General features: G+C 45.3%; 1 protein-coding gene across 1 annotated transcript in view; it reads left to right on the forward strand.

Moving 5' to 3' along the window:
• LOC118429968 (D-glucuronyl C5-epimerase-like) overlaps positions 1-10,312 on the forward strand; it is an 83,933-nt gene that overhangs the window by 69,610 nt on the left and 4,011 nt on the right. Inside the window, exons 3-4 of the mRNA XM_035840615.1 lie at positions 1,125-1,726; positions 7,785-8,173. Of these exons, the coding sequence (XP_035696508.1) occupies positions 1,141-1,726; positions 7,785-8,173 (975 nt within the window). The 5' untranslated portion in view covers positions 1,125-1,140. The remainder of the gene's footprint in view (positions 1-1,124; positions 1,727-7,784; positions 8,174-10,312) is intronic.

The raw sequence follows: 10,312 nt of genomic DNA on the forward strand, positions 1-10,312 counted from the left end.
CTCCTCCCCTTCTTCTGGCTTGTACTCAGCGAGAATGAAGTTCTTTATAAGAGACATCAAATTAAAACGGCAAAGTAAAGCAGTGATGTGTTAAATCAGCCTGGAAAATGGTTCCCCGTTCTTGGAATGGGTTAACAATTCACGAGGAACTATTTTTCAAAATTAAACCGTAAAATTAAGGTATTTTCGTCTCAAAGTTGACCACTTAACAGGGTTTTAGCGGTGCGTTTCGCTATTGTATTCGAGACGAGTTGCGCACTGCATGGGGTTTTCCGACATACCAGGTTATTGGACTGTTGAAGGATCAACTGCTTCCAGGTCAAGCATACTTTCAGTGCAGTGTTGTTGCAATGTCACCTCAGTCTGCGATATGTCACAAAAAAACTTTGATACATTTAAAGGATTACTGTACTCTTGAGGTTAATTTCTTACATTTTAAATATTATACTACAATGTAGAGGCTTTCCATTACATGCTGCAACATCTCACAATGTGGCAGTTCTCATGGGTTTGTAACATTTTCTGTATTTTGTTGCTACACCCCACAATGTGGCAGTTCTCATGGGTTTGTAACATTTTCTGTATTTTGTTGCTACACCCCACAATGTGGCAGTTCTCATGGGTTTGTAACATTTTCTGTACTTTGTTGCTACATCTCACAATGTGGCAGTTCTTGGCAGCTGCCCAAGGCTGGATAGGGAAGGGGCCAGCAGGGCAGGTTGGGAAAATTTGATCTGGGCAATTATAGAACTCACAAGCCTGGGAACATGGAAATATGATTGGGCTTGGTCGGGCCTTCATTTGATCGCTCTGCCCCAAAGTTAATAATGGATATTACAATGTTACTGACTGCCGTTTTATTGCCTCTTTGGTTGCAGAACAGTAGATTTGCTAAGGTGCAGTCAAGTCAAAGGTTCAGGGGAAATTATTCCTGGCTGTCGTGACGTTGAAATAAAGTAGTATGTCTCTATCCATGGGTTCAGAGGGGAGTTACTGTTGGATGCACATCGTACAGCGGACCAGGAAGGTACTAACTCCACATGGCATGTTGTGGTGTGTTTTGGAATCTGACTTGACGCTGGCTGGCTGGTGATGTTTATTTATGTTTGTTTGTTTGTTTACAGGTCTGATGTGTGAGTCATGAGACTGATCAGCTCGCGGACCAACTTCAAGGCGCTATGGCTGGTGACGTTCATCTTCTGCGGTCTCAGCGTGACGTTCTGGAGTCGGCAGTGCCCCGAGGAGAGCCAGGCCCGCGCCCCGCTGGCCCGCGGCGACAGAGACTACTACGATAACGACAGGCCCGCGGCGGAGGAGCTGCCCGGGGCCGTGAAGGCGCCGCCGCACCACCTGAGCATCCTGACGGCGGACAGCGGGCAGCTGGCCGGGAACCTGGCGGGCGGCAACGCGCTGGCGGGCGGCAACGCGCTGGCGGGCGGGCGGCACAAGTACCAGCCCATGGAGTGCCTGATTAATGAGGAGTACAGCATCGAGTGCCGACGCGAGAACGATGAGGTCTACCTGCCCTTCAGCTTCCTGGAGAAGTACTTCGAGGTTTCCGGGCACATCGCGGAGTACGACGGGTACGACAGGTTCGAGTGGCAGCACAGCTACTCCCGGATATACCAGCCGCGCGGCCCGTACACGCCCGCCGGCATCTTCATGTCATTCGAGAACTACAACGTGGAGATCAGGGACAGGGTCAAGGCCATCAGCGGGGTCGAAGGTAAACATTAGTCTTACTTACATTATTCTTTCTTACACTGTAACCTTTGACCCCTGACCTTACAACGTGGAGATCAGTGACCATGTCAAGGCCATCAGCGGGGCCGAAGGTAAAATGGCCTCACAGCGGGGTCAAAGGTAAAAAAAGCCTTTTTTCTTTGATCTCTAACCCTAAACCATACAAACTGGAAGGTACACCAGCCAAGGTGCACTCGTTCTCATTGAAATGTCGAAAATGGCATTTTTTTGGTCGAAAAATAGATCGGCTTTATTTTCACTGAAAACTACCTGGTTGTTTAGGAAAATTCCTCTTTTAACCATACCCAAAAAATTGCAACTTATTATTTTCGGTCCCATTGGTAATGCATTACAGGGCAGGTAACAAACGTTACCGGTAACGTTTGTTACAACAGTAGACTTTACCCTGTTTTCTTCGAAAGGACTCACCTTATTCAATTGACTACATTATTTAGGTATAAGCAGATGTCCCTAGGGACATTTGGAAAGTGGGCAGCTTTTTTACACCAGGTCAAATGGGAAGTTTAGACAGCATCAAACAATGGTAACGTTTGTTACAGTCATTTCTGTACAACATTTTGTTAAGCAAGGTGGGATACAAATGACAGTCAACAACCCTTTCTTGTTTCTTTAGAAAGCCAGAAAAACTGTACAGCGTCACAAAAACGGCAGTTTCTAGTCTTATACGTGCATAATATAACCGTGGCAACCATCATACTAGTGGTGGTAACGTTTGTTACAGAATCTGGTGACAGGCATAAACCACCTCACACAGCCTTCAAGATCAGTGATAGTAGCGATCTGACGTGATCGGTCAGAGGGCCTGGTCAGCTGGTTTCACCTGCCGAACAATCATTCTGGGAACTGAATTATTACATTTTTGGGTACTATTTGAATTCTTCGTTTCTTCTCAGGCGACAGCCATTTTTTAGGGTTTGAAATCCCACCAGTGGCTATAATAATCTTCTAACCCATCAAACTATACGAATGTTGTGGTGCATCTTTTGTAAAACATTACTGGGGTTGTGGAAAAATGAAGGAACCAGTGATATTGTCGATAATTTGCTCCATATCAAGGCGTAAAGTCAGGCGACAGCATTTCGACATTTAAATGAGAACGAGCCAGTGGTTGATTTGAAAGTTCATCTATGTCAGTAGAAATCATTCTAGATGAAGTTAAACAGTAATTTCCAGCACCATTCCTTAGCAAAGACTGGAACCGATCAGTCAAACATCTGGGTAAGTCCCATATTTCCTGTATTGGAAATGGAAGTTACAGGTTAACTATATTCAGTACCAAAGGTGTTTATTTGTCATTCTGCTCCAGTTTAGATTCTTGTCTGAAATCTGTCATTTGTGTGTAGTTGTTAGCCAGAGGACATTGTGAAGATGGGGTTGGGAGGGAAACCTGCTTCCTGCTGACATATTCCTTCCAGCATGGGACTTAGGCTCCAGTTAAGGGTTGGACAAGTCCACTAGCCCTATTGTATTGGTGTGCAGGGTTGGACACGTCCACTAGACCTATTGTCCTGGTGTGCAGGGTTGGACACGTCCACTAGCCCTATTGTCCCGGTGTGCAGGGTTGGACACGTCCACTAGCCCTATTGTATTGGTGTGCAGGGTTGGACACGTCCACTAGCCCTATTGTCCCGGTGTGCAGGGTTGGACACGTCCACTAGACCTATTGTCCTGGTGTGCAGGGTTGGACACGTCCACTAGACCTATTGTCCTGGTGTGCAGGGTTGGACAAGTCCACTAGCCCTATTGTATTGGTGTGCAGGGTTGGACAAGTCCACTAGCCCTATTGTCCTGGTGTGCAGGGTTGGACACGTCCACTAGCCCTATTGTATTGGTGTGCAGGGTTGGACACGTCCACTAGACCTATTGTCCTGGTGTGCAGGGTTGGACACGTCCACTAGCCCTATTGTATTGGTGTGCAGGGTTGGACACGTCCACTAGCCCTATTGCCCAGGGCAAGTGAAATTGATGATCGGACAAGTGCATGTCCTACCCTGCTTGCCTGATCGGCCAAGTATGATTTTCCATAGAAAAAAGTCATTTAAATTTTGGGCATTGCCAAGTGAAAAGTTCTTTTGGACAGCTAATTTTTTTCACTCGCTTGCCCGATAGGACTGGTGATCATGAATTTCAGAAAAGTTGTCCAGCCCTGTAGTTTATGTTGAACCAACAAGTGAGGAAGGAAGAATTTAGGATATCGTTGTCCTGAGCTGATTTTACCAGATCCATTCTGATCAACCTTCAAATGATTATCATTCCATAGTTATATGTTATAATGACAATTAAGCTCATTTGTAAATCACTAAACCAAACAAGTAGCTTATCCATTTTGCAAATTTAAATGTAAACAGTTTTATCAATTCAACCCAAAAAAATACATGTTGCAACATGAGAATATGCATGTTCCTGGCCATGAGCATGCATGTTGCAACATGAGAATATTCATGTTCCTGAAGCATCCCCAGCCCGCCCGCCATGGCTCCATCCATAAAACATGACCTACAACAAACCGACAGGAAAGGCCGGAGGATATTACGTGTCAGCGCCGGGAAAGCCGGGATTCGGGGATATTACGTGTCAGCGCCGGGAAAGCCGGGATTCGGGGAACAGTCGCTGCGCTCTGCTTTATGACACGGCGTTATGCATTTTTAAAGGATTCCTTTATCCGCTAAGCCGGGATGCCATCTCTGGCTCGTAAGTGCTTTTAGCAGCTCCCTGAGTCGGAGAGGCGAGATGGGTGCGATGCGTCGGAGAGGCGAGATGGGTGCGATGCCGGCGGGCTGAGAAATTATTCTTCCCATCTTCAAGTGTCACCCTGATGTTCAGTCAGGGCTGCAGGAAGGAGCGGCTGTTATCTGCTAACAAACAGCACTTTAATTGCTGCCCATTCCCGTCATTATCGCCGCCCGTCCCCCCATCATTACCTGCTTCAGTCTCTCCTGAGGCAGCATAAGCTGGGGGATCTGCCAGCCACACGGGAGTTGGCTCGGAATTTTACTCTCTCGCTCACACAAACAGTCCTGTCACTGGAATGTTAACTTCTCATAAATTTCCAGGAGCTGATGATTTAGCCACATCAATTTTATTTCTTGCTTCTGGGATTTTTTACAGATAAATGTTGACTATTAACCTCAGAACAGGCTTAAAATAAAGTCTACCAATGTTTTATTTTCAGCTCATGTTTGAAATATCTGTTATGGTCTCCTGATGAAATTGTTTTTAAAATGTCTGAAAAACAAAAAATAGAACTGGTGTAGCCCAATATATTATGATTGCTTGAAGATTGAAGGTTTCCTCCAGAGTCCGTCTCCGAAAGGTCACTTTGTGCTCCGTCTGCTGCGGATCTGATGGGAGGCAGGAGGCGGCGGAGACATGTTTGGTTGCCATGCCAACCAGTCGGCTGTCAGATAAATCGTTGTATCACCAAGGTGAAGTTCTCAAATGTGTGTTTGTATGACTCCAGAATACTCGGATTGGGGAGTCATCGTTATTTAGTTCCCAAACTCTCGGATGTCAGACAAATTTTTGCCAAGGTTAAGTTTTTAGGTGTCTGTGAGCAGCAGAATTGGAGAGTGCTTGGCTCCGGGAATCATTGTTTCTGTGACCACGATGAGAACTTACCCACCCATACCGTTATGCAGGGTTTTATTGGTTGTTACCACGACGTGCATTACCGTTTTACGCGGGAAAGTTGATGATGCCTGCCCGTAAAAACGGCGACCGAACCTGTAAACCAGATTGCCTGGAGGTCGTAAACCGGCAGCGTGATGTCCCTTTCATGTTTCTTACCTGCTGCAATTACAGTAATTGTTTAACATTCGCTTCACATGAAATATTTACCTGATGCTGGTCAAATATAAGTCTTAACATTCAGCTTCGTGCAGCACAGACAAGTCTAACTACCGGAGTATCAAATGTTATATAACGCACAGACAAGCCTAACTACCGGAGTACCCAATGTTGTTATATAAGGCACAAACAAGCCTAACTACCGGAGTATCCAATGTTATATAACGCACAGACAAGCCTAACTACCGGAGTATCCAATGTTGTTATATAAGGCACAAACAAGCCTAACTACTGGAGTACCCAATGTTGTTATATAAGGCACAAACAAGCCTAACTACTGGAGTACCCAATGTTGTTATATAAGGCACAAACAAGCCTAACTACTGGAGTATCCAATGTTGTTATATAACTATAAGGCACAAACAAGCCTAACTACTGGAGTACCCAATGTTGTTATATAAGGCACAAACAAGCCTAACTACCGGAGTACCCAATGTTGTTATATAAGGCACAAACAAGCCTAACTACTGGAGTATCCAATGTTGTTATATAAGGCACAAACAAGTCTAACTACTGGAGTATCCAATGTTGTTATATAAGGCACAAACAAGCCTAACTACTGGAGTACCCAATGTTGTTATATAAGGCACAAACAAGCCTAACTACTGGAGTACCCAATGTTGTTACATGTATATAAGGCACAAACAAGCCTAACTACTGGAGTACCCAATGTTGTTAAAGGCATGACATATAGGAATCCTGAACAATACATACATATATTAGCTGTGGTGCTGTTATAATGTTCAGCTTTGTGCAGCACACTGTCAAGTCTAACCACCCAATGTTATATCCCAGTGTAGGCATGACAAACAGGTCTAACTACCGGAGTACCCAATGTTATCTTAGTATGATGGTGTATGACACCTGAACAGAAAATACTTTATTTTGTATATGAAAATAAGCTTGAAATTTAGTACAAAATCACACTTGATGAAGGCAGTTGTTCTTGAATCAGTAACTATGATTGGCTTTTACTACTGCATGATTTTATGTGATTACCAATCGGCCATATGTCATGATAAAAGCTATTTGAGTTAGAGGTTGCACAGAAGCATGTAGTTGTGGATCCAGAGTCGGACATTGTTGCAGTGATATAGACATCATGCTGATTCCCTCTTATGTTCTACTGACGTCACAAATTGCTGGACATGAAGGCAAGGTTTGCTGGGGGTTCAGTCCCCGAGCCTTTGCTACAGAGGCCCAACGCCTACACAGAAGAATATATCCCATTCATGACTCGTGTTTTTTTGAAGGGATTCCTATTTATCCCACCGAAATGTGGGTCTTTGTGTGGATTATCTACGGCCGATTCCTGCATGCATCCAGATGGACTTTACTGTGAGGATTAACAGCTGAAGTCTGGTGATAACAGATTTGACAGATTGTAGAAGTTTCCGTGCGGCGCGAGGCTCGTTGTGCCGGCTGAGTTATCACTTGTGAAAGGGTAGGTTTGAAATATTCATTTCTGGGTGGGGTGATCATGGAAGTGGCCTTGTCTCTGATTGGTTGATCATGGAAGTGGCCTTGTCTCTGATTGGTTGATCATGGAAGTGGCCTTGTCTCTGATTGGTTGATCATGGAAGTGGCCTTGTCTCTGATTGGTTGATCATGGAAGTGGCCTTGTCTCTGATTGGTTGATCATGGAAGTGGCCTTGTCTCTGATTGGTTGATCATGGAAGTGGCCTTGTCTCTGATTGGTTGATCATGGAAGTGGCCTTGTCTCTGATTGGTTGATCATGGAAGTGGCCTTGTCTCTGATTGGTTGATCATGGAAGTGGCCTTGTCTTTGATTAATCGATCATGGAAGTGGCCTTGTCTCTGATTGGTTGATCATGGAAGTGGCCTTGTCTCTGATTGGTTGATCATGGAAGTGGCCTTGTCTCGGAAAGTTATGTCTCTAAAACATCTTTGTTTGTTTGTTTGTTTAGGAGTTCCCGTGTCGACCCAGTGGGGACCCGACCCGTACTTCTACCCGATCCAGATCGCCCAGTTCGGCCTGAGCCACTACAGTACTGACCGTTGTTTGTTTGTTTGTTTGTTTGTTTGTTTGTTTAGGTGTGCCCGTGTCGACCCAGTGGGGACCCGACCCGTACTTCTACCCGATCCAGATCGCCCAGTTCGGCCTGAGCCACTACAGTACTGACCATTGTTTGTTTGTTTGTTTGTTTGTTTAGGAGTGCCGGTGTCGACCCAGTGGGGGCCCGACCCGTACTTCTACCCGATCCAGATCGCCCAGTTTGGGCTCAGCCACTACAGTAAGAACCTGACGGAGAAAGAGCCTCGCGTAACCGTGTACGAGCGTGGAGACGGCCGGGTGGGGACCAGATGGGAGGTGCCGGGGAAACTGTCGCCGGGGAAACTGTCACCGGGGAAACCAGTGCAGCTAGAGTCGGTTACAGACAAGGACTGTGGCTGCAGGGTCCTACAGTTCAGCACAGGTGAGACTCTAGACTCTTATTTACAGGTGTTCAGCACAGGTGAGACTGTACACTCTTATTCACAGGTGTGTAACACAGGTGAGACTGTACACTCTTATATACAGGTGTTCAGCACAGGTGAGACTGTAGACTCTTATTTACAGGTGCTCAGCACAGGTTTTCAACACAGGTGTCCACCACAGGTGAGCTGACGACTGTAGACTCTTATTAAATCAAGTGGTGAAAGGATAGTTTATTACAATCTAACAAAAGAGCAAAAGTCAAGATTTATTTCATGGTAACCATGGTAACATGCGAGTCAGTGGAAAATGTGCTGCAGTGAATGTTGACTGCTGCCTGCAGAGTTGGGTGAGTTTTACACAGATTTATAGGAATCTGTGTAAGCTGTGTGCAGCTGGCTTGTTGGCCTTTCTTTGCCACATTATCCTGAACTTTGCCACATTATCCTGAACTTTGCCACATTACCCTGAACTTTGCCACATTATCCTGAACTTTGCCACATTACCCTGAACTTTGCCACATTACCCTGAACTTTGCCACATTACCCTGAACTTTGCCACATTGTCCTGAACTTTGCCACATTATCCTGAACTTTGCCACATTATCCTGAACTTTGCCACATTATCCTGAACTTTGCCACATTATCCTGAACTTTGCCACATTGTCCTGAACGTTGCCTGTAGTAAACACTAGCAGGGCCCCCTAACAAGGGGAAGGAGTACTGCAGCTAGGTTGTATTGAAAAAAAGAATAATATGCTAAGGCTAACCTCATATATGCAACAGTAAAAACATGATTGTATTTTTTTGTCCTTTGTACAATACCCACCCACTCTTATCTGAAAACTGCAGGCAGACACCAGAAATACCTGCACAGCTCCAGCACCTGCACTAACCTGCATATGCAGGTGGTATTTAGAGCCCTGCTACTGTACAAAGCCGGTATGTTGTGCCCAGAGGCAACTTACCAGTTATGCAAAGCAAAGAAACAAAATTTCATTGTTGAGCTGTACCATACTCAGCTGTACCTGTGTGTTTGTTTGTTTTCAGACGCCCCACAGGGCTCGAATTAACCACTTGCCAACCCCCTCCGCGCAAGTAGTTTTCTCTGTGCGCAAGTTGTTCAGAAAGTCAGGTTGCACACGGCGCAACTTGATTTTTTGGGTAAACAAAACGATCCTTAAGTTACAGGCCCTTTACTAAAAAAATATCAGAAAATGTGCACCCTGTTTTGGGGATGAACGCCTTTGGTAAGCCCTAATTTTCCGCCAGAAACTTTGCTCAAAGTTCAAAATTTGCGGATTTCGGCCGCTATAGAGCCGCCATTTTAAATCTACCTTCAAGTCTCGGGCAAAATCTCGCACTAACTCACATCTCACGAATAGCGAGTCATACCTCATTGGCCATTTCGGCATGACGTAGCGCGTCTGGGCGCGGCTACTGGTGGAATATCTGATGACCCAACGCTGTGTTCGCGGGAGAAAATCACGCAGCAAGGCATGAGACTTTGACAATGTAAATACGAAAACTCATCGACTGCCTAATGTCCTTGCCGATAAGTACATGTATAGGCTTATTTTGAAGGTTTTTTTTGTGCTTGTTTGGGACAATACTGTCGATGGAATGCGGGAAAAACAGCTAGTGTGACGATGACTATATTGGGGAGGGGTGCAAGGTCGGCACTGTTCAATGGAGGTCGCGATTTTTTCACGGTTCTTTGAGATATTATTTTTGTTGCAGTCTTTATTTTCAAAAGATCGATAAATGGATGTTGTTTATTGAGAAAAGTGCGCTAATTTGCCCTGCATCTTTTTTTTTGTGCTTTATTTCTTTGACTGAAATGAACTGTTTTTACAGATAATTGATAAGTAGCTAATTTGGAGAAAGTAACAACTTGGAAGTGGCGCAACCTGAAATGCTGTTGGCGCAAGTTGGTTTTTGATTCAGGTTGCCGCCTGCGCAACCTGGCTAAAAAAAGTATTTCGAGGCCTGCCCCACCATGATGTTAGGGTTGGGTGCTGTTGGTCCATGTAAACCATACTGATCATGAACTATGTTTTTTAGACACGCTTCCGGCCGGCTCTGGGCCCACCCTGATGTTAGGGTTAGGGTTAGGAGCATACATGTAGCCTTACTGAGCTGGATTTTTATGTTATCAGACACCCCTCCCCCCCGCTCCGGGCCCACCCTGATGTTAGGGTTAGGTTTAGGTTAGGGGTAGGAGCATACATGTACCTGTAGCCTTACTGAGCTGTATCTGTTTTTC

This window comes from Branchiostoma floridae, chromosome 14, assembly GCF_000003815.2.
Source record: "Branchiostoma floridae strain S238N-H82 chromosome 14, Bfl_VNyyK, whole genome shotgun sequence".
Taxonomy (NCBI): Eukaryota; Metazoa; Chordata; class Leptocardii; order Amphioxiformes; family Branchiostomatidae; genus Branchiostoma; species Branchiostoma floridae.